This window comes from Corapipo altera, unplaced genomic scaffold, assembly GCF_003945725.1.
Source record: "Corapipo altera isolate COAL_440 unplaced genomic scaffold, ASM394572v1 2, whole genome shotgun sequence".
NCBI lineage: Eukaryota > Metazoa > Chordata > Aves > Passeriformes > Pipridae > Corapipo > Corapipo altera.
The window spans coordinates 13,076,433-13,101,881 of NW_020884890.1; the positions used below are offsets into that span (position 1 = coordinate 13,076,433).

Here is a 25,449-nt window from a genome sequence, read left to right on the forward strand (position 1 = left end):
CAGAAACCCAGTTCATTTTTTGTAAGTTAAAAGAAAAAAATTGTGATTCCAGAGCTATTACATCAGAGGAATTAACTTTAAATAACTACCAAATTCTTGCCCTTTTGTCATATCCATACCAGTTTTTCTGTCAGAAACATCGTCTATGCACTTTGTTTTGCAGTAAGTTCATACAAATTCAAACTGAATGAATCAAAGAAGTAATCCAGGTTGAGCAATAGCAGAGATATATTTCCTGCATGAAACAAGAGTAAGTAACTAGATCGCACTGTTTAAATATTAACTTGGTAAAAAAATGCAAAAGAGAAGCAACTTTGAAAAGTCTACATCTATAGCATCTTTATTTTATGCATTTCTGGATTGTTTAAAAACCATTTGGTATGAAACTTCCGTTATAAAAGAGTCATCAGTTTCATAACATAGCTTTCAGCAACAAACACAAAAATTTGGACCAAATGCTGTACAAAATCCTTTGGGAAATGAATGCTCCTCAGTCTGTACAGTGGAAAGCAGCAGAACAGACAATGCTGTATAACTTCAATTTTAGTTCTTTTCTGCAGTCGTTAGGGTTCATATCTTTTCCTCAGGCTTGTCCAGTAAACCTGTCAACACTCTAAGTTTTTAAGTAATTGGTACAGGCTATGTCATGCTTTTTTTTTACTCAAATGGAAGTGTTTTACAAGTGTAAAACACTGGACACTCCTCTTGCCACAATCTGGACATAGGCATGCCTTGACAACAGAGGCTCTATCAAACCACAAAAATTTGCCAGCCAAATAACATCAAAGAATCTTAACTTTATCTCTGAAAAAGGCAGGATATCATCTTCAGAAGACACATGGAAAATTCCTCCATGCTGCATGTATCTGAATATTACAAAGAAACAACTGGTATATGATATATGAAAAAAATTAACTGTGTAATAGCTTCCTCTTATTTTTAATATGAGAGAGAAACTAAGGTAAACAACAGAGAAATTATCCCCATGTAGAAACCATTCATCATATCTTATTATATGGCTGAATAAAAGAGAAAAATTATCACTTTTGAATATCTCATTTTGGTGATATATTTCAAATAACTGAAGCTTAATACTTCTGCTATTAAAACAAGCTGTATTTCTGACCTATCTTAAGTGGAAGAAAGCATTTGCTTGTTGTACCATTGTTTCTTCTAAAACAAAACATTATTCTAGTTTATCATGATACAGAATTCATCTTTTGAAACACAATTTTCTCAACACATAAGTAATGTGTGAAGATTTTTATCAAAGTGAGTACTGTGCAGAAACCAAGCACAAACACCCTGCTCAGTAAGACTTGAGAGCCGTTTCTGCTTCTTATCTTGAATAAGAGCAGAATGATCAACAGTGAGTCCTGAATCAGAACTGTGTAAAGGTAATTTTAATCACAAATCAACAAGTCAGAAGTGTTATTGATGCATTAGTTGACAAGAGTTAACCATATCAATAGCAGATTTCCCCTTCTGGAGGGGACATAACAGTTCAGAACTTTCATTAAGAGATATCCAATTCACTTGTGAGTCTACCCGTCTTGCTCTATTCCACAAATCCAGCAATCTCCTACAACTGAATATCCACTTTCATGCAGAATTCTGTACTCCTAAGTAAAAAGACTAAGAAACTGATAATTTGAGATTTGATGCTTTAACATTCACCAAGAGTGAAGTGCTTTTATAAACATCTGTGCAAATGATGGTTTTGATATGCAGGCTTGAGAGGGAAAAAAATAAAATAATCAAATTCACTATCTAGTTTCACTCTCCTCATTCCAATCTTCTCTATCCTATAATTAGAGATATACATTATATTTCATTTATAATCCACTGATAAATATTTGCTCACAGTGCAATCTTTTAATACTTTGTGGAAAAAAAGGTTTTAAGTATGAAAATAGCCAAAGATTATAGCTTTGAAAATATTTAGTTGTCATAAGGGGGAAAAATGCCATCTGCTGGGTACAGCTGAGGACTGTCCTTTTCTTACTAACACACGATGATGCCCTGAGAGTTTTCTCTTCACTTCAGAATTCATTTTTCCCCATCTTGAAAATTGATACAGATACATGCATTGCTTTTGAGGAGTATGTAATAGCGACCTAGTCAAAATTCTGTAGCAAAAACTTCTTATTGTCACACCTCTCAGAGACTGGGAGGTCTGACAGACCTCACAATCTTCACCAGGAGAGGTGTTCCAGCCCTCTGATCATCTTTGTGGCCTCCTCTGGACTCGTTCCAACAATTGTTTCTTTAATTCCAAACACCATGGAAAAATACTTATTTTTCAGATCTGTATAGGATGATTACCATAGGAATAATAAGAACATTAGAATTGTCTCTTAACATCTCCCCCAATTCTTCAAAATGCCTTTTTATTTTCACAGACATAAACTTTAATTGCAGTTAGGCAATTAAAAAATTATTCAGCTTATACATACAAAGCAGAGTAACACACTGGCATTTGTTTCTCTATTAGTCATATCCAACTTTTCTACCATTCATAAGCCAGTGATGGAACATTGGTTGGTGGAGTACAGAATCAGCTATTTACCTAGTTTAAAACCATGAAACCAAGGCACTTAAACCCACATAAATAAAGCAGTAAAATATCAAAAAAAGTGGAGAATGTCCAGTTAAGAAATATACTTGTATGAAAAGAGTTAAAAATTAGAAATAGCAAACTCTGATTTAATAAAATGGATAAGCTTATAAATTAGGAAGTATGACAAAAGGTGGATAGGGTTTCCATATGGAAACATGAGGAAGAAAAGAGTTGTTTTGATTCATAACATACAATGTGATTCTTTTACAATTTTGTTTTTGTTTTTAATTTTATAACAAAGTAGCAGCTGTCACCTGTGTGTGTATACACACACATATGCATATAGGTATATATATTTATAAATAAAAAATTCTGATTCATTTCATATGAAGCTGAACCAGCTTACAATCTAGGAAATCTAGGTTTCAAAGTTAAAATAAAGGCTTATTTTTCACACATACAATGATGCTAAAAATGAAGTAGCTCCTGCGAATGTAGATATATTCTTGTTTTTAAGATACAAGCCTTGAAGCTCATTTCAGAATAGAATTCAGCACAAAACCATGTTTGTGTATCACGCTCACTGTCACAAGACTGCTTTGTAAAAAGCAAGCGAGCATAAAGAGCACGAAAATAAGGAATTTTGGCCTTTTTAAGACCCTCTAGCAGGATGACGTGCTTACATCTGTTGTTAGATGGAAACAAAACTCTATTGACAACTATTAAATGCTTTCTACAAATTCCCAGTCAAAGTGCAGTATGCACACAAGCTCTACACCTCACACTTAGTGTTCTTTTCCCTATTGCTTATGTAAGTAACAATGTGGATTCTCCATTACCATTGACTCATTAGGCCTCAATTATGCAAAATGGTCTCCCACAGACAGATACATGCACCTCTAGCCTGATTTTAATATCTTTCTATGATAGGATAAGCATCTTTTACCAGAAAAAACGCTACAAGCTGTGTGTTAGTTAAAAGGACAGCAAGTGTGAATTACCAAGCCTAAGGCAGATCCTAAGTCGTTAAACAGATACCAAAAATCCAATTTATTTTCTCAAAACGCAAATGTTCCTTAAAATGCTAATTTTTAAAAAATCATCACGTATGTATGTATATATATTTTAAATCAATCATCACAACTTGAATCCCTACAAAACCAGAGATAATTATCCTGAAAAATAATTAAGTCGATTTCTTTTCTAATGTCTCTGAAGTTATAAGATAAGCATGTGTACCAAGAGTTTCTTTTCATTATCAAAGAGGGAAGGTGAAACTGCTGATAATCTCCCAGTATTTTAAAAGCCCACAGTTGCATGCATACCATATTGATAACACTGTCATGGCAGAAATGCAAACAATCTGCATCAGGGTCATTTATTTTGTTGACACATTTTGCTGATTCCTAAGTACTCGTGAATTCAGGAAGACACAAAAAGCTGGGCTCTAATTCCTAAACCAATTTCAAAACATTCTGATGGTATCAAAGTAAACGGAATGGTACTCTTGGAACTAAAACTGGCATGAATTATTTTTATCTTTAATATATTCATTATTTAGTACTTATATCTGTTCTTTTATGATTTGTGAGTTTGGCATTATCAGAAAATTAAGTAATAAGATGCTCAGAGTAAGAATGATGAAGAGTAGAAACATGTACAGTATCTTTGTCTGTCCAGATTGTTTGCTCTACTCTACCATGGTGATAATTTATTTTCCCTCTTAGTTTTCTTTATTCTTCTTTAAAATATACCACAGCACACAAGGAATTCATCTGACCTGAGGTTTTTTTCCCTTAAATGCACATTCCATAGAATGGTTTGGGTTGGGAGGGACCCTAAGATGATCTAGTTCCAACCCTCCCGCTATGGACAGGGACACCTTCCACTAGACCAGGTGGATCAAAACCCCATCCAACGTGGCCTTGAACACTTCCAGGGATGGGGTATCCACAGCTACTCCGGGCAACCTGTGCCAGTGCCTCACCACCCTCACAGTAAAGAGTTTCTTCCAGATATCTAGTCTAAACCTCTCCTCTTTCAGTTTAAAGCCACTCCTCCTTGTTCTATCACTACCTGCTCTTGTAAATAATCCCTCCCAGCTCTCTCAGCCTGTCTTCACAGGAGAGGTGTTCCAGCCCTCTGATCATCTTTGTGACCTCCTCTGGACTCGTTCCAACAATTGTTTCTTTAATTCGAAACACCATGGAAAAATACTTATTTTTCAGAACTGTAATAATTCTATAATAATGCTCTCTTCCAAACATGGTTTCAAATGTACTAATCTATAAACTCAAAAAATAGACTATAAAATCTCATTAAGCAACAAACAAAACCAAAACACAAACATACACTTCAAAAAACCCCCAAGCAACTAAATATTAATTCATACTATAAACAATTAATGGAGAAAAAATATTCTATATTAAAGTTCCATTCAAGGCATGCTCACAAAATCTAGAAAATATCCCTTGTTTGAAGAAGAACAAATAGTCACTACACAAAAAAGATGCAAAAAATGTATTTCAAATAAGCTCACACCAATTTCTAAAATCCATTTAAAGTACTTTGACCAGGACGTTCACAAACACTTTGTAATAAGTCCTGTAATTTAAAAAGTTTATCTGTACTGGTGGAAAAGAAAAATATGTTCACATCTGAGTTTCAGTAAGTCTGAGAGCAGCACATCTACTGTTTAAACTATAGGAAAAGGAAGATGAACATTTATCATCCTCATTTAAATTAGACGGTGCTTAAATTATGTATCTGGCAAACCTTTACAGCACATAACAAAGAACAATATCAAATTCCTGTTTATGAAAAATGCATGCTATTTTACTTTGTAACTCAAAAATCTTCTCAAAAAAAGACAACTGTCTTTTTTAAATACATGTACAGTGAGTATTCTGAAAAATCTCTATTTACAGTAAGGAAAGCATGAAGAAAGAAAAAATGTTTTAAAATATGTAGTAGTTAAATGTCTAAGTTTCATATGATTTGCAAAATATTTAACATCTGATCTCAAAATAAGCTTAGAGTAATTCTGATTGGCAAGGACCTTTGCATGTCATCTGCCTCATGCTCCAGACATCTGCCTCATGCTCAAGTTACATCAGGTTGTTCACAGGCATATCCAGTTAATTTCTGAATGCCTCTGAAGATGAAGCCTCCACAGCTTCCCAGACTACTGAAGTGTTTGGTCTTTCTCACACTATTTCTCCTGTTGTTCTCCTACAATTTGTGTACTTTGTTTTTCATTTTTGCAACATGAACCTCTCAGCAATGTGGCTTCATCTTCTCTATAACCTGCCGTTTGGGAGTAGTAAACAGCAGTAAAGTATAATCCAGCCTTCTCTTATTTGGACAGAGGAAACCCAGTTCTCTCTCTCTTTCTTTGTATGCAATGTTCTCCAATCCCCCCACTGTTTTGGAGGCCCTCCACTGGACTTGCTCCAGCACATCAATGTCTTCATCAAACTGGGGAGCTCAAAACACGATGCAGTACTCCAGATGCAGTCTCACAAATGCCAAATAGAGGCAAAGACTCATCTACTCCACTGTCTTTGCCACAAGGGTTAACTGTTGCCCCAGTTTCAAAGTTTTGCCTTCCAGTACCCTGAGGTCCAGTTTGCTTAAGTAGTCCCTAACTTAAACTTCCTCACCCCGTTTCCCAGTACCCTGCCATGAGAAAAGCCTAAGAGCAGACCTTGCCAGTCAAGACCAACGCAATGGTGGCAGTGTGTACCCTCAGCCCTTTTGTATCTTATTCACTCTCTAGTGCTGCATCAGCATCACACCATTTCTTTAAGTCTTCCTTTCATTACCAAGGTACTTGTGGACATCATTGACGTACCCACAACTCCAGCTGAGTTTTGGCTTTCCTAATTCCTTCCTTCTGCACTTAAACATTGTTTTTATGTTCTCCATGGAGGTCTATCACTGTTTACAGCTTCCACACATTTCATTGCTTGGATGAGTTGACTTTAAAAATTTGAGCAAGCTGTACCTGTCTGCCATACCTGCTTGTCTTTTTGCATCGGGAAAAGTATGTCCTTCTGCATTTTGAGGAGGCTGTCCTTGAAGATCAACCAGCTGCCCTGCTTCTCTCTGCAATTCAAGAGACCTGCCATGGGATACTACCTCTGTTCCTTGAAAAAGCCAAAGCAAACAATTCTGAAGTCCAATATAATTTCTCCACTGCCTGCTTCTCTCACTCCTCAGATTATACCACCTTACAGTTGTTTAGCTGGGGGTGGCATTAGTCCTCCATTTTGACATTCACAAGTAGCAAGAAACCTAAGCTACATGGCCAAATAGGAATAAAATATCAATCCAAATGTAAATTAGGAGAAAGAAGTACATGGGAGATAAGAAAATTTTAAAGATGTGGTATCTGGGAGCTTTTCTTTATCTCACTTAAGAGATAGAAGTGGATCTTTACCAGAGTGGATAATCATTATGATAGCTTACGTGAGCAACTGGAAAGACTAAGGCAGTAGCTAGTTCAAAAAAAGGAACAGGGTCTATAAAACATACAAGGCTACATTTACATCCTAATTTGCAAGCGTATAGATAATTTTAGGATGATATGAGGCAAAGCTTTTAAAAATCTGGAGAAATGAGTAGCTAAAGCAGAATAATCATCTGACAGATGGAGATTGCCCAAGGCTGCCACTTGAACATATAAAAAGATGAGGCTGAGTTCATTTTTGAAATCCAACATTAGAAATTCCAAGAGCATCCTTAGTATTAGTTGTGGAAAGTACAAATTATGCTTGGTGTATCAGAGTACAAATAGAGGTTAGATTCAAATCCTTAGTTTGAAAATAGTTTTTAAAACCTGAAGCTTTACAAAAAGATTTTAATATCCTCCTATAAGCAATATAACATAAATATTTACAGCATAGCACCTAGGTAGAATGTTTGTCTACCAGTTTCCATCACAATGCCAATGGTGGCATTCTATATTAGCTCCAGCTTTCCTTCAATCCCAGTCCTTTCTAGTTTACAAAACAAAAAGAGAAGATCAGTTCCAAAAAAAAAGAAAACATCCACTTGCCTGTAGTCGTGATATCTATATCTTGTTGCTGATTTGTAACTACCAAGGTATCCAAGAATTTAAGCCCCCACTGTCCTTGAATGTACTGTATTTTATCTCCCACTTTTTATTACTTGACAATGTCCAAGATAAACAGAACTTTGTCTAAATACTGTTTGTTTGGGTTTTTTCCCCATGTGGTCTAGTTAATCACAGATACAGTAAAAAAAAAGGTAATACAGACTTGACACTTGCAAATAGTGCATGTCTACTTCAGATTACTAACTTCTTTAAAAAGAGGAGTATATCTCAGAAGATGAGTAAAATCCTTGATGCTTTCCAATACTTCAAGGTACTATATAATATTATCCGGTGATTTGAAAAGGTAACGAATCGACTCAGTTAAGATACTAATTCACAACCAACAAACCCAAAACTTTGCTTGTAATTTGATTTTAGCATCTCTGATTCAGATAAAACTAAGGGAGTTGCACAGGCTAATTAAAAATCTGTAAAAGGAAGCATGGACATTTAAGAAATTCTAGTTATGGAAGCTACCAGAAATCTGGCACTATGTGACATTTTCAGTTGATATTTGTGACATTTAAATAAGACTCAGAGTCAGTTTGGGTTTTTTTATTTATTTAAAGAAATATTCTTAGAAGCAGACACTTTGAGAAAAAGCATCTCTACTATTTAAAAGTAGTCTTCTCTCTAATATAAGTGAGATGTTGCAAACAGCAATTAAATATCCTCCACATTCTCTTCTGATAGGGTTGTTAACTTGTAGGTTATTTGGAAATAGAGTTAATGTGTTTAAGTCCCTCTTGTTTTATTTTCTGTGAGTATCATCATAATTTAGGAAAAATACAAGGTACTGTTATATGATCAAAACGGCTTCACTGTGCATTGCTTATGTGAGAACATTATACTAGTAAACCTGAAATGAAAAAGAAGTGTTTTACCAGAGACAAACAATGAAGTACTCTCCTGTTTAGGTGATTTAATCAGTTTTTGTTCGTTATTGGGGAGCTTGTGTGTTTGGTTTTAGGGTTTGGTTTGGTTTTGATTTTTTTTAACTAAAAGTAACTGTTTTGATGCAATGAGAAGAGACTGAGAGAGAGCATAAGCTGAAATTCTTGTAAACACAACATAAAAAGAGTTAATCTAACCATCATCCTGACACTTGGAAAGGCTGGACTACGATAATACACAGGGGACAATTACCAAGGCTCAGCTGATCAGTTGTAACTCAGTAAGGTGCAATAATGCAATTTCTTTTAAGTATGTGCACTGAACAGGAGTGTTGATATTAGGTTACTGAGGTTACAGAAACCTTGCCTTTCTTTGGGATGCCGTAGTATCTTTTTTCTTTATGTTTATTCTTTGTTATGAGATCTTCATCTTTATGGGGCTTATTCTAAAAATACTTCACAGATCGTAATCCCAATACCTCTTTCTAATTCAATGGTAAAACTCCCTCCGATATCAATAGTGAAATAACTGAACCCTAGATAAAAACAATTGGTCATTCATCCGTAACTGAACTACAGCTGGGGTAAAACAGCAGCTATTTCGCAGTTAACATTTCTATTGTACACTAATCTGTGGATGGCAGTGCTCAACTGAAAACACAGGGGAATTTACGTAGATGGAAAATAACCATATTGACTAAAATCTGGCAAACTCCCTAGAGGTAACTCTTGTATTCAGATGAAAAATGCACAAGATTGTTTACAATTGTTCAGGATCTCAATTACATATGCTAGCTAAAAGACATGTCCAACAGCTGACAGAGCTCTAATCTCATGCTGCTGAATAAATAATGCTCCTATATGCTTTTTTCACTATTTGAGTGAGCAGGTAACTACAAATACAAGGGCTTCATGGTTGGAGTTTTGCAATACAGGTTCAGTCTGCATCACTACTGCCCAGGCTGTAAGCTGTGATAAGATCACACACAATTGTAGCACAGGCTTAGTTGTCTGCATTTCAAGTTTTAAAGATGAGCCTGTAAATCAGAACTGAGGAATTGGAAATTACAGACAATCCCTGTTTCCATTATTTCAAACTGTTAAGTATTTGAGATCAATACTTTAACTTCAGCTCCTCATTTGTCAGTAAGAGATCAATACAACGGCATACCTTCTACTTCCATAAATATTACTTGCTTAACTGTGCCAAAACAACACAGAAATTCAGTTACAGTACCTTAGTCACATCTGCATTACTCTGCTGTCAAATGCCTGACAAATGTACCGTCTCAATAGCAGATCTCAGAAGGTAATGATCAGTGGCACAGGGTCCAGTCGGAGGCCTGTCACTAGTAGTGTCCCCAAGGTTCAGTACTGGGCCCAGTATTGTTCCAACTTATTCATCAATGACTTGGACAAAGGGGCAGATGCCTCCTCAGCAAGTCCATTAACAACACCAAGCTAGGAGGAGTGGTTGATACCTCAGAATTTTGTGCAGCCCTTTAGAAGGGTCGACAGGTTGAAGACATGGGCAGAGAGGAACCAACTACAGATTAATAAAGGAAAATGCAGAGTCCTTCACCTGGGGAAAAATAACCCCGGGGACCAGTACCTGCTGGGGTACTGGTGGAAAGTAGCTCTGCAGAGAAGCACCTGAGAGCGCTAGTGGACAACAAGCTGTCCATGAGTCAGCAGTGGCCCTGGTGGTCAAGAAGGCCAAGAGTATCCTGGAGGGCCTTAGAAAAAGCACTGCCAGCAGTTTGAGGGAAGTGATCCTGCCCCTCTGCTCAACCCTAGTGAGGCCTCATCTGAAGTGCTGTGTCCACCTCTGGACCCCTCAGTACATGAGAGACACGGAACGCCTGGAGTGGGTCCCGCAGAGGGCAACAAAGATGATTAAGGGACTGGAGCATCTCTCTTATGAGGAAAGGCTAAGGGAGCTGGGCTTGTTCAGTATCAAGAAGAGACTCAGTTGAGAGGTGACCTCATCAATGTCTCCAAGTACCTCGAGGGAGAGTGTCAAGATGATAGAGCCAGGCTCTTCTTGGTGGTGCTGAGCAATCGGACAAGAGGCCATGGGCAGAAACTGATGCACAGGAAGTTCCACTTGAAGGTGAGGAAGAACTTTACTGCGTGGGTGTCTGTGCCCAGAGAGGTTGTGGAGTCTCCCTCACTGGAGATATTCAAAAACTGTCTGAATGCAATCCTGTGCCATGTGCTCTGAGATGACACTGCTTTAGCAGGGAGATTGGACAAGATGACCCACTGTGGTCCCTCCCAACCTTATCCATTTTGTAATGCTGTGATTTCAGATTACTGAAGGAGAAAGCTTTTTTTACCTAAAAAGTTGAAACCAGCATCAGTGCTTGCTTTTAATCTTAGTGTGGTGGGAGGAGGCAGGAAGCCTAATTCATGTTAGAACTGCCAGTAGCAAGACATTCAGTTCATCAAAACAGATTTTTTAGTTATATCACAAATCACCCATTTTATTATGGTAGCACTCACAACTCAGGAACTGTCTTTATACAGTCTAAAATTAAAGGTGCTTCTTTTAAAACTCTAGTCAACAACTTCAAAATCTGTATAATTCTCATGTTTTGTCAAATGAGTTCAGATTTTACCCAAATTAAAAACTGAAGCAGGCAAACCTGAAGTGTTTAATTCACTTTTTGTGTTTAATTGGGCAGAATCTACTATTTCATAGGTCATTATTTAAGATAAATACCTCTCTCCCAACAATGGTAAGTTATTATTTTCTACCCCATACTCCGTTAACTTTCCTTTTTGTTGGATGAATGCACTTATGTTACTAGTAGCAGTCAACTGGCATGTGAGATGAAGTGAAACTTATCTGGAAGAACTGTACTTTATCAAATAGCAGGTTTCTAAGACTTTTTTAAGGCACGTGAGAGCAGCATAAACACTCACATATTTAAATATTACATTAATTACAGACTAATTCAGGTAGTTGTTTCTGCAATATAAGCAATGCACTGATTTTCACATAGCTAAAATATGATAGAACTTTTCTAAAAGTGTTTCCAATTCCACAATGGATCGACCATTCTTTTAACAACTTTCTACTAGTTGCTACTAACTTTTTAGAAATAGTTTTTTGCTGGTTTATGTTTTATAACCTCTTCATGTTCCAATCACATAATCTATGATGTAATATATTAAACATAACACAATAGCACTGACAGTTGCGTATTCTAAAACAGTCATAACTAATCAACCAGTACTCATTTATTAATGGGAAGTAAAAACATGTTGTGTTTTGCTTCTGAATCACAGGCTACTACTGTATATTTCTAAACTCCAGCAGAACTAATAAGAATACTGTAATAAAAATAATTTCCTATCAAATAATGAGTAGTTAGAAATTTTTTTTTACATAAATCTTTCATATTACATGATCCTATGACTTAAATAAAAGCCAGAAAAGCATAAAATGTTTGTAATGAGCTGATTTTCTGAAGTAAAACTTAAAATATTCCTGTATATTCTCTGAAATACCTATGTTGTTACTGAGGACTTAATATTGCATTTTCAAATAAAAAAATTTGAAAGGATAATTTTGACCTCCTGAAATGCTGAGATGTTATCAGCTGAGTCCCTTTTGCAGAATAAATCCCATATCCTTAAGATTCTCTCTATTCACCAAATATATTCATTAACATGACATGCAGATGTCTTAAAGTTAAATGGGCCATTATTAGGACACTGGAATATGCAAGAAATATATGAATTAATTGTTTAATCATATTGAGTTGCCTGTGGCAGTAAGAAAAAGACAAGCTAAATATCAGTATTTCACATTGTCAACTGAAATTGAGTCCCAGATGTTAAAAGACTAAGCAACCTAAAAATCAATTAACTTCATTTTAAACAAAATCTTTTCCAAAGCAAGCTTTAATCTAGTGATTCAATCTTCCCCTTTCCCTCTCTGGCACAAAAGAACATGGAAATTGTCACTATTTAATATGTGCAGTGACTGAACTAAGCAAATAGTATGTAGAACCAATGCAAGATTTTCACGTCTTCTGCCGTTACAACTACTGTTTTTGACTAAGATTTTAATGGCTTTTAAAGATAATACCAGAGAATTTTGGAATGGGTTGCCCAGGGAGGTGGTGGATTCACCGTCTCTGGAGGTTTTTAAGATGAGACTGGATGTGGCACTTAGTGTCATGGTCTAGTAACCACGGTGGTGTTGGATCAAGGGTTGGAATTGATGATCTCAGAGGTCTTTTCCAACCCGGTTGATTCCATGATTCTATGAATGCCTAATGAGTAAAAATGTCAGACTTTGTTTTTCTCTAAGAAAACAAATGTTGTTTGTCACTGTGCACAATTCTGAAATAGAATAAAGCTTAAGTTGTTATTATTTTGCATAAAATCAATGAAAAATAGTTATTTTATATTAGAATTCAAGCTAATACACTCTGCCTACTCTCAAAAACATATGGGCTAGTGCCAATTCAAAATGTGACTTTCTGTCAGAAATTTTATGAAAGTTAATGAAAGAATGAGTAAATTTACATTATAAACATCTGCCATTGTTTTCAGTACAACACTAATTACAACAGTTGCTTGTATTTTGAATGAACAAGGTCTAGAGAATATAGAAAGGCTTAGCTCCAGTAAGTGTCAAGAAATATCAGAGGAGAGATTAACTGCTAAGGGACATTCACACGAGTGTTATAAATTTAAAAAGGGAAGAGATTACATACCCCTCTCCACCAATTCTTGTTATCTTTAGACGAAAATCAACAGAGTTCAGGCTGGGTGGCTTCCATTTCAAAATATCATCACATCGACCAGGCTTGTATTTCTGAAGTAAATTAAAATGCAGTTTAATTATGCTTATTGGTTTTCACTGGTTTTAAAAGTAACAATTCAGCCTTTCAGACTATATTAGCTGTCTCTAATGAATTACAATACTTAGTGACTGAAACAATGAATTCCATTACCATGGAGGTAGTTGTGCTTCACTACTTTATTTGCTGCTCCCTTTTAAAACTGCTTAGCACTGTAGCTACACCATTGAATATAATAAAAAGCTGAGAATGGAAATAAAAATTAGCATACTTCATTATCTCTCTCTGCCCGATGGAAAACTTCAAAAAAAAGAAAATAAGACAGCACAGAAAGAAATGAAAACACTGGTAGGACATACAGAAAAGATACATTTAAACTAATCTCAGCATTTTTGAACAATTTTATGAATGGTCTTTTTCTTATCCATGTTATTGGCTGACACAGCATGAAAAGCCAGCAGCCACCATACTGCCACCTATCAGAAAGGCCTATCACATGATAGAATGAGAAATTTTACTTCTTTGATATTTATTCATCTACAGTGAGAAAATACATCCAATTTTACATGAAAAATAAAACCAACCATGAATATCCACTGTCTTTTGGAAAAAGAGCAATCATTAGTATCACACTGCACACAGGTTGTGTTAAGTATTCTCAAAATACAAAATTTACTGATGATAAACCTAACAGTTCTAGATTTAAAATGACAAAAACAGATGAATTTTCTGTTTTCTGATGTAAGAATGTGAAGTTATTCTTCCCAAAAAAAATGCAGCACATCTTACTTACCATTTCTTGCTGAAAGGACAGCATGTGACTTTTGCTAGACAGTAAGTAAACGCAAGCTTCACATAATTGACACCCAAATCAGCTCTAAACATTTTTAGCCACAGTTCTGCTACACATGACAAAAATAACCCACTAACAGCTTCATCTGGAATTTGAATGTGGCTGGTTAGAGTGCATTATCTTTGCATTTTTGATCATCACCCTTAGGCCCTTTGAGAGCAATGGCTTCAGGCATTCAGTCTGGTTCCCATTCAGGGCAATTTAAACCCATTTCCAACACCAATATTAGTCACTTGCCCAACTTCCTATTCTAATCAGAAAACCAGTAAGATACAGTGTGATAAAGTTATGAAAGTTTCTTCCTTTTTCTTTCATTCTTTCTTTTCTTTTCTTTCTTGCTTCTCTTCCCAACCAATTTTCCCTCTATATGTTTCCTGTGTTAGTTACCTGTACACCTTATCAAAATGGATTTAGAAAAGTAATGTTTAAGTAATGTACAAAAACCAGAAAATCTTTCAGCAATAAGGAAATATTCCTTTAGTTGCTACCATACTGCTGTACCCTCCCTCTTTTCTTTGGCTCTTTTCCATTCACCTGAAATATCTTAAAATTCCAATGATCTAATCTTTGGATTTTTATAGTAATAAAACTTATCTTGCTCTTTAGCTCTTTCCTCTACATTCCCAAACTAAAAATCTGCTATCATGCAGTATGGAGTTCAAAATATTTAAGGACTCATGGCATACGTACCAACTGATATTAAATAGATAAATCAGAATAGACAAAATATGATGTTTGGTAAAGCAATTAAGCTTTTCTGATCATAATTTTTATATATATAATGTTTTAAATACTGTTTATGCACTTAAATATATTTTGAAGTATTTGCATTCAATTTTACAGAAAGGCAAATGGCACTGAAAGTTCTTTTTCAGCTAACTTTTCATGCCATTTTCTTGTACTTATGCCTGATATAGAGAGAATATGGAGTTAAATAAGACATAAATGTTATTAATAAAATATGTCCCAGGAATAACAGGACAGAATACAATGTTTGCAAAAACATTATTTGTTGCTTTCTCTCATCTGCAGTTTCTAATTTGGCCAAAGACAATTACTACTAATAATTATTTGCTAAGTAATTCAAAGAAGAAATACGGGGAACAATTCTGTTTGTGGCAAATTTCTCCACAGATATTGAAAATTTAATATATGAAACAACTGCCACAGCAGGTATGAAGAAACACAGAGTAGAGCTGAGTAGATGAATTTGTTGAAACAGGTGTGATTTTGCTGTATGGAACAAAAGATTCATCTTAACAATTGCTCTTTGGTCCTTTAGAATGACTGAGGACTTCAACCAAAGGTGGTATTTGTAAATCATACACAGACACTAAAATCTTGTATTAAGCCTCTGTGCTGCATGGCTTCTAATTTATTGACTTTACTGTGAGGGTTCTGAGACACTGGAGACGTTTGTCCAGAGAAGCTGTGGATGCCCCATCCCTGGAAACATTTAAGGTCACTCTGAGCAACCTATCCTAGTGGTAGGTGTCCCTGCCCACGGCAGGAGAGCTGAACTAGATGATCTTTAAGGTCCCTTCCGACTCAAACCATTCTATGATTCTGTGACTTGCAATAATCTTCCAACTAAGGCTTTTGCATTCATGAGTACTAAATATTTCCATAAACAGAAGTCTTACTTTCTGGAGGAAGAGATAACAGGATTAAACACACCGCATCTTGAAAACTAGAGGCCAAGATCTCCTCTCGGCAATATGAGAAAAATCAAAGGCCTTTAAGGGAGGACCAAAGGTTTCTTTCAAGACAGCAAACTGTCCTATTCATATTTGCTTCTGCCTGGACCATATGAACTGAAAACACTAGACACCCCTTTAGAAAATTAATTCTTACCAACGCGAAAAGAATGAACCAACCTCTATGAGTCATAGCCTGAAATTCTGAGGAAGAGTTACAACCTTATATAACAACCTTACCTACTAGAGTTCTAGTGTCCTGACTCTGACAACAGCCAACAGCATGTGCTCAGGGCAGATGAAAAGCAGGGCAATTATATATGATATTTTCTACTACTCTCTGAGAAACTATCCATTTTCAAGCTCAGAGACTTCCTGATGTGGATGTGATTCAAATGTGATTCCTATGTGTTTAGTGATTTTCAGTTTCTCTGCATGAGCTTGTACAGCTCCCCAGTAAGACCATGTAAACCTCCACCAATGCAGCACAACGTTTCACACACAGCCTGACTACACTGCAGGAAAAAACACTACCTTTTGTTTATTTTGAACCACTTTTGTTGGTTTCAAAGACTTGAGCTCCATAGGGTTCATATTAAGAAAGATGCTGAACAATCAAACGTCATTGTTTCCATGCTACTCATAGTTTCATATGAGTCTCTATGCATGGAAATACACTCAGCTCAGAAGCTATCATTTTACATGTGCAGTTACAAAATTCTTCTCCACTTACATTACTTTACATTTATCTACACAGAAGTTTACGAATTGTTTTATCACTCAGCCTCTCAGTCTTGTAAGAGATTACTATAATTCTCCACATTTAGGACCAGCCCTTGCTGATCCATCAAAAAAACACCACTTTACAATTCATCCAATTTTCAGGTTTGCTTATGTGCAGTACTGGTGACTCCCTTCCCTGGTGAGGACTGAACAGTATCGCAATCCCTTCACTCCTACTTTTTAACCAATTAGATATCTGTGCAAGAACCTTTTAAGTCTCACATCTACTTTAGTTTCTTCAAGAGTTTTTTATGAGAAATTTTGACAAGAGGCTTTCTGGAAGTCTTAAGTAGGAAAACCATATGATTCTTACTCAAATGAGTTTTGAACCCTTTGTTGGAAAGGCATAACATTTCTTTCAATAATTTATGTAATTTTCACCAACTATACCATGTTCACCCAGATCATAGAATCATAGAATAAGCTGGGTTGGAAGGGACCTCCAAGATCATCAAATCCAACCCTTGATCCACTACCACCATGATTACTAGACCATGGCACTAAGTGCCACATCCAGTCTCATCTTAAAAACCTCCAGGGATGGAGAATCCACCACTTCCCTGGGCAGCCCATTCCAATGTCTGATTACCCTCCCTGTAAAGAAATTATTTCTAATATCTAACCTAAATCTCCCCTGGTACAGCTTAAGACCACGCCCTCTTGTCTTGCTGATAGTTGCCTGGGAAAAGAGACCAATCCCCACCTGGCTACAACCTCCTTTCAGGGAGTTGTAGAGTGATGAGGTCTCCCGTGAGCCTCCTCTTCTCCAGGCTGAACAGCCCAGCTCCCTCAGCCTCTCCTCATAGGACTTGTGCTCCAGTCCCTTCACCAGCCCTGTTGCTCTTCCTTGGACCTGCTCCTGCACCTCAATATCCTTCCTGAACTGAGGGGCCCAGAACTGCACACAGTACTCCAGGTGTGGCCTCACCAGTGCTGAGCCCAGGGGAAGAATCACTTCCCTGGTCCTGCTGGCCACACTATTCCCGATACAGGCCAGGATGCCATTGGCCTTCTTGGCCACCTGGGCACACTGCTGGCTCATGTTCAGCTTCCTGTCAATCCAAACTCTCAGGTCCATTTCTGCCTGGCTGCTCTCCAACCACACTGTGCCCAGCCTGTAGCACTGCAGGGGGTTCTTGTGGCCAAAGTGCAGGATCCAGCACTTGGCCTTGTTGAACCTCATCCCGTTGGAATCAGCCCAACTCTCCAACCTATCCAGGTCCCTCTGTAGAGCCTTCCTGATCGAGACTTCCCCCCCAGCTTAGTGTCAACTACTGTATTCCTTATTGCTGTTTCTGCTCCTTTTTCCAGTCCAGATACCAAGCTTACGGAACTTTTTTCTTCCCCGTTCTTCCATGACACCTGCTCCCACCATCATTTTTTTTTTAAATGGTATTGTATTTTCTACCCTCACATGCTTAGGCAACAATGTATATTTTTCACACAGGATCTACTATATGATTTTTTCAAACTGTTTCCTAGACTGACAAGTTACACCCTCCTAAAAGTCAATAAGAAACCAACCTCACAAGAGACAAGGACAACTATTCCAAGATCAGTAGTGAAAAGCGATGTTTTGACAGGATGTATCTGCATACCTGTAATTACACTGATGAATCCACAATTTTGACTAAAGTTTAATTATAAATTTAATTGGTTAGCTTGCTTGAAGGGCAGTGGGGGAGGATTTGCTCTTTAAGATGGAGATATTTTCTTTACCTCTAAAACCAGCACAGTGTGAAACATGCCTCAGCTAGACATTTTGTCCCATCAATAAATAAATTGAGGCAAGATAATCTCTACCCCACTTCAAGTTAGTCAGAGAGATCTTACTTAGAAAGCAGTGGCAATAAATATACTCTTTTGACTATTACATTTAATTTTGACCATTATCAAAACAACAGCCTTCTCACTTCACAATTTGTTAATACTGAGCACCTGGCAAAGGTAACACGTAATTTACAGGTATCTTTCAGAAACAGTTACAAAAGCTTAGATAAGCAATTAAGATTTCAAAACTCATATTGAGAACAAGTTATACAGCTCCCCCCTGCCACTCCCCAGCTTCTATTACCAAGAAAGACAGGAATTCACAGAAGTCTTAACTTAAAATGAGAATTCATCTGAAGGATTAATAATCCCTGAAAAAGAGATTACTTTTTGTAAAAGGTGAGCCCATACACACAATACAGCACTAATAAGTTATTGAGTTTGACTGCTAAGTGCTAAATCAATTTCTTTAAACATGAGCTGAAGCCAAACAAGAATTCTGCTTGTTAAGTATGTGAAAACTTCACCTTAGATGAATCACTGCATACTGCAGACCTGTTCTGCCTGAAGTTATTCTTTATTTTAATTCCAGCCCAAAATGTGAAGCAATCTGTTTGAGACCGAACTACACCCTAGCATTTTAAATATAGCGTTCATAGCAATGATATCCTCAACACCACCGCCCAACAAATATATATGTACATGACTACTTCTAAAATATGTCAGATCCCCTATCATCTCAAATACAAAGTTCATGTTTCAATCTGAAACCTTTCAACCTAGTCTAAACACAAAAATTAGAACTCCACACCAAAAAAGGTACATCGATAAATCAGAAACTATCTCAAATAGCTTTAAAGAATTGGACTAGGTGACCTCCTGAAGTCCCTACCAACCTAAATTGTTCTACAAAACCGTATCTCTCTTAGGTTGGTTGTGCTTTTAGCAGTCATACTGAGTGCTAAATTACACCAGCATTTTGTCGGCAAAAGTAACACACTTTCAACACAAATCCCCCAGTTGTACCTACTTAGTACACGTTAGTTGCAATAGCCAGGCATCTCTGGTGCACACAAATTGGATCCCATTAACGTAAAACCAAACTTGAAGTTTCTCCTCAGGATCATACCTAATGCACTTCACACCAAAGTACAGACTCTGCAGGCCAAGGCAAAGGCTGTACCATTGCTGCGCCACCTTACACCTATACAGCACAGACAAACCTGAGCTGTGAAGATATCCTGTGCCATGCTGAAATGCTGCTTCAAAAAAATAAGGGTATCAGTGCTTTCAGTTAGCTATGAACCCTGAGTTCTCCAATTTTTACAACTTTGCCGCTCACCATCTACCTAACTTTTCATTTATCTGTGTATTATTATTAGTAGTAGTAGTAGTATCAGTGCCCTACCTTCTGTGGCCATTGTAGCCTGGCAGAACCTCAGGCCCTTTCTCTTTTCATCATTCTTTTCTTTTTCACAACCTTCCATTCCAGTCAGCGCTTCTCCCAAAAGGAGTGATAGACCACCACAGTCTCCTAGAAGATTGATCTTGGCCCATTAGTACTTGTCAGACTGTGCTAGTGGACCAACAGTTTCCCCAACAGCAGAATAACTGACAGAATCAAGAGGTTACTAACCTCAGGGGGGCTGTAGTGTAGAACAGCAATATCAATCAGTATCACCTTCATCAAGAGGATGAAGACCAGGGGCAACAGAAGTAGCATGGTGAATGTACCCCTATTATGGAGATCTTGAACTTCAGGCAAGAGCAAAATAATGACCCTAAATCTCAGGTGCACATCCAATACCCTGGGATGCAGAATCACCACTGAAAACAGCTCAACAGAAAGCCCCTCCTCTGGCATCGCTCTTAGGATGCTAAATCCTACTGATTTATAACCTCCACCTCCATAGGTTCAAGTGGGCCCACTCCACTCTGAGGGTTTTTTTGTTAGACCCCTGTTAGAACCACTTTAGCACTGCAGGGCAAAGTGATGGGCTGCTGGTCACATTGAACCTCAATCCCCTCCTCTATCCCAAAGCAGTAAGTCTAGTTCCACCCTTCTTTCACAGCTGCCCATAGTGGGATAAACTCTTTTCTCCTCTCCTTTCAGATCAAGAGAAAGACTGGCCCCTCAGAGTCCCCAGTTTTCTTATCTGAACTTTTGCGGACACATTTTCTGTTTATTGGAGATAGTCTCACACTAAGAGGATAAAATTTCACTCCAAATAGCTTCTTTGCATGGGATAGATGTTTCTGCTTAGTATTTTGTAGGAGGAAGAGTGAGGTTGGTTTCTGGGACTGCATTCTGGGCAGGCAGTCTGGGCTGTGGGGTGGTGTTGAGTCACCATGAAGACACCCACCTGGAGACGGAGTAACTTCAGCCTAAGTCTAGACACAACAAATGATTTCTCCTAGGAACTGAAGAGGTGGTGGGATGAAGTTCATGCCTTATCAAGAGGAGGAAGAGAATGTTTCCTTGACACGGGTGGGTGCCTTACTATCCTACAAACCCTAATCAGCCAGTTCTACTTCCCTAACCCTTAATAAATACAATCCTCTAAAAATGCAAGCAGCAGCTAACACAGGCCACCTTACATTTCCCTTCCTCCACACTTTCCCTCGCTCCTTCCAAATGACAGGAAGCCAGCAAACAACCCAGCTCTTTCTTGTCTCCTAAATGGCACAGTGCTGCTACTTGTCAGCTACAATTTACCCTCAGTAAACGGGTCAGACCTAGCCCTGCAAAGTATCCCAAGGGCTGCAAAGCTGGCAGCTGCACGCACATACTAATTCAGAAAGGAGGTTGAAAAAAAAAGGGCATAGAAAGCTCAGAGAAGATTTGTTTGCATAGCCATGCTTGCCCAAGAGGTATGGAAGGTTGAGTACCTTTGAGGCGTGAGGGGAGAGCAGGTGGGAGGGGATGAGTTAACAAAGACAACTACTGGGAATCTGCCTGAATTCTTTTAAATCATTAAATGTAGTTTGCCATGTTGCAAATGACGTTATGATCTAACCACAAGGAAAATGCAATAAACTGCAATTAAGTTTACTTGAACGTGAAATATACATACTGAATACAAAACTTTACACCTCTAATAATTTAAATTTCAAATAATATATTTTAACACCAAGAAAAAACTTCTGTCATTACATCAATGATATTCTCATATTTCGTTAGACTTACCAGGAAGAAGACCCTAAAAGCACTTTCAAAACATTTTAAAATGCTTCAGGTTCATGAACAATAAGAACTACTTAAGCTGTATACATTACCCATATCCATTACCAATACTCTTCTGTGTTTTAATTAAATAGTTTGAAAGCCACTTTTATTCAACATGATGCTTAAGTTTTCATTTGAAAGCAAAAAGGTGACTATGGCAAACCTATAATAGCAACAACAAATCTGCTTCTCTTTTCCACTCAAAACAGTGTTAAATGTTTTCTCTGAAGAGCTCTATTTAATTCTGAGGCCTCTTAATCCATAGAGCAGCTGCTAGCCTGCCCAACCTAATAGTTTGCATTCAGCTGGGTAAACATAAAGACAGAATAATTACCCAAAATGTGTTCTTATTTTCTTGCAGTGCAGACCTTGGATCATTTTAAAGAACCAAAAGGATCGATTATAATCAATTATTTCAAGCTAGACTTTATAAAGAGATGGGCTGAAAACACAGAAGTTGCTAATATTGTTGACAGATTATGTGAATAAGTCACAACAATGGATCAAGAAACCACAAGATCAAAGACAACCATTGACTTCAATTGTATATTCATAGATTTTTAAGACTGGAAACTATTATTGGGTTCATTGAGTCGGCTCTGTTGCATACAGGACAGAGAAACTTGAACAGTGATGTTTATATCAAGTTTATAATCTTATCCAAACTACAATGATGTTTCTATCAAGTTTGCAATTCCTATTCAAAATCAGCACTCCTTTATGAAAGATGCCACATGATAAAGAAATCACAATACATATCCAGGGATGTTAACACAGTCATTTATTACACTTGTGCTTAAAAATGCTGCATGCTTATTTCTACACTGAGTCTTGTTAATGCCTTACTTTAGACTGAAGACTGGCTCTCCATGTAATTACTTCCCTTTTTTAAGACAAAATTAATAAGTCTGAGTCTTACTGCATGGGTAATCTTCCAGTTGGCTAATGTACACATCCTCCTAGTGTAATTGCACAAAAGCCTTTAGAAGAGTGGGCAACAGAACTGAACCTATTATTCCAATATTCTTTTTATTGCTTATGTATACAGCAGTACACAAAAATAAAGTGCATTTGTAGTTTGTATTCTTTTGCATCTGGCTGTATTCAAGCACCACTTGAACATCATAAGTTTAAGTGATTCAGGTTAGCCTACATGATTGATTCTTTTGGGAAAATAGGTAAGTTTACTGAAAAAGTTCAAAATATTAACATGACCGTAAAGATATATGCAAAATCTCAACCCTATCATTAAAACCCTTCATGGTAACTGTCACAAAAAAGGAAAAAAAAAAAAAAGAACCTCTCAAACAGAAGACACATCTACTTGAGGAAATCAGCAGTTACACTGTGATCCTTCAAATATTCTGCCTTCTGTCGCTCCCAGCGTCCCTTCTCAGTTCCAACTCCTGTTCCTCAAAGCGCCCATACAAACAACTTACATTCTCCCCATATTTCCCATGGACCATCACCGCAATAACCTCTCTTCTTCCCCATGTATTCTACCTTTTTTTGTCTGGTAAAAAGCTAAGCAAAAGGTAACGTGGCACCAGAAGTCTCTTGGTCATCGATAGGTAAATGTGATTAATGCTTGTTCTTGCTGTATAGTGAGCAGGACACTGAGAACTGGAAGAAAGAGATATACTAGTCTGATCACAGGCCCACAACACTCTCTGGATGAGGAGCAGAAAGTCTAGATTTTCCAACTGAAGTGTGAGGCAAACACATGATTTGAGAAGACTGCTTTGAGAGTCTTGGGCTCATCCCTAACTCAAATCCCTGGAGGTAAAGGCAAACTGTGTTCTACACAATGGCATTTATGGTGTTTGGTGGTGATCACCGGTGAAGCAGCATACCCATACAGAAAGCTACTTTGCATGTTGACCTAGGAGACAAAGGACATTAATGTCCAAGAGTAAAAGCCTCCAGATTCAAAAAACAGGGTGGCTGACTACAAAGGCTGATGCACAGAAAAAGTGACTAAATTAATGTATTGATCTAAAGTGGACAACGGAAATAAACATCTGGATAACACTATTGACTAAGACCAAATATCAGATAGTAATAGAAAAATATTATTGCTTATTCTTGCATTAAACCATCATATTTAGTTCTTATTTAAAATACTTCAGAGCTGGCCAAACTGACTATTTGTTACACATCAAAATCTTTATTGATGTCAACATTTGCCAAATACATTCCACATACAACAAGAGGCAGGAAGAGAACTCTTAGAAAGCCTCTCACTGGGGTCTGAACATGTGAAGGGACCCTGGACATCCCACAGACACTGGTCACACTAGTTTACACCTGGCTCCACTCTTTAAGTAGCTAGAAATAATCATCAGTGTCTTTATCATCACTGTTGTCCCATCCTGCCCTTGTGCTGCATCTCCCTCCTAGAACAACCATTGTACTGCTCACAAAGTACCACTTGGCCATTGTGCACATCCAAAGACTCTGAACCAGGTTCACAAACAGCTGAATTATAGATTAAAAAAACTAGCTTCATTAAAATAAAGTTCTACACCCTAATTCTGCAGCTTAGAAAATATTATTTAGCCTCATAAGAACTAATGGGACTAATGTAAGTAAACATGATTGTTAAGGAAAAGAACTTCTGAAATTGTTTCCAATTATAAATGCATTTGCAACTGCTCCCAAGAGAAAGTATTTTTCCTACAAATAGCTTGGAGAAATTCAGACATATTAACAAAATGTTCGATACCTCTGAACCCAGCTGAGAACACTTATTTAGATTTCTAGAATGTCTTTTATTAAAAAAAAAAAACAAACCACCAAAACGTTTTTTCACAGCGTAGGAAAAAACTAATTCATATGCAGGGCTTTCAAGCCTACAGACATGTGTTACGCAGTTGCCATTGAACTGAAGTGCTCCTAATTTCTGAAGATTGAGAAACATACTTTGGTGCTTAAAATATGCACTTAGGAGCAGCACGAATTATTATAAGGCAGTAAAACAAAGAGATACTAAAGCTGAGATATGAACTATTGGTTAAGCAAGTCTGGAGAGTCTGAAGAATTCAGAGGCATCTAAGAAACTTCTATGAATGAATGCAATAGATGAAACCTTGAAAAATACAGGTCAGCAAGGGAAGATGTGTAACTCCCAGACGAGAAAAGGTGCTTTAATAAAATAACTTCAATGGCACTTAGTGTCTCAAAGATTATCAGGATTCCTTTGTTCTTTAGAAAAACAAATGAAATCTACCACGTATTGAATTCTTTATTGTAGATGTTTGACATAATTCCTGTATAAAGTCTGGAAATTTTAAAGCAGGCTTTTTTTAATATATAAATATGAGTCAACTGTCCCTGTATGTATAAAGAAAGACAGGTAGATGTGATTTGTAAGTACTCCTAAGAGTGCTCAAGTCAAGAGAAACTCCTGGATAAATACCGGACTTCCAAACACCTGCCAGTTGTGAAAGACATTTTCATAGTTGAGAGAAAACAGAAGAATATAAACACTGAATGGAAAATTTACAAGAACACAAAATGGCTGCAACCTTTGTACCACTCCAAAACACAATCCAAATGCTTTCCAACTTCATGCAAACAGTTTACATGTGTTGTATTCAAGCCCTTCCCCCAGCACAACCTGTGCCTAACTACGGAGAGATGGCCATGATGCCCTGATTAAAAGGTGACAACAAATAAAAGCAAATTATTTCCCTTCAAAAAAACTCTTTTAACTAAAAAAAATTAAT

General features: G+C 37.2%; 1 protein-coding gene across 3 annotated transcripts in view; it reads right to left on the bottom strand.

Moving 5' to 3' along the window:
- The window catches only part of RNGTT (RNA guanylyltransferase and 5'-phosphatase), a 178,346-nt gene that overhangs the window by 45,507 nt on the left and 107,390 nt on the right, over nucleotides 1-25,449 (bottom strand). For 2 of the 3 annotated variants that reach the window (XM_027644994.1, XM_027644993.1), the window contains one exon: nucleotides 13,306-13,406. The exons of the other annotated variant lie outside the window; for it this stretch is intronic. In XM_027644994.1, coding sequence (XP_027500795.1) covers nucleotides 13,306-13,406 — 101 coding nt within the window. The remainder of the gene's footprint in view (nucleotides 1-13,305; nucleotides 13,407-25,449) is intronic. 3 annotated transcript variants of the gene reach the window in all.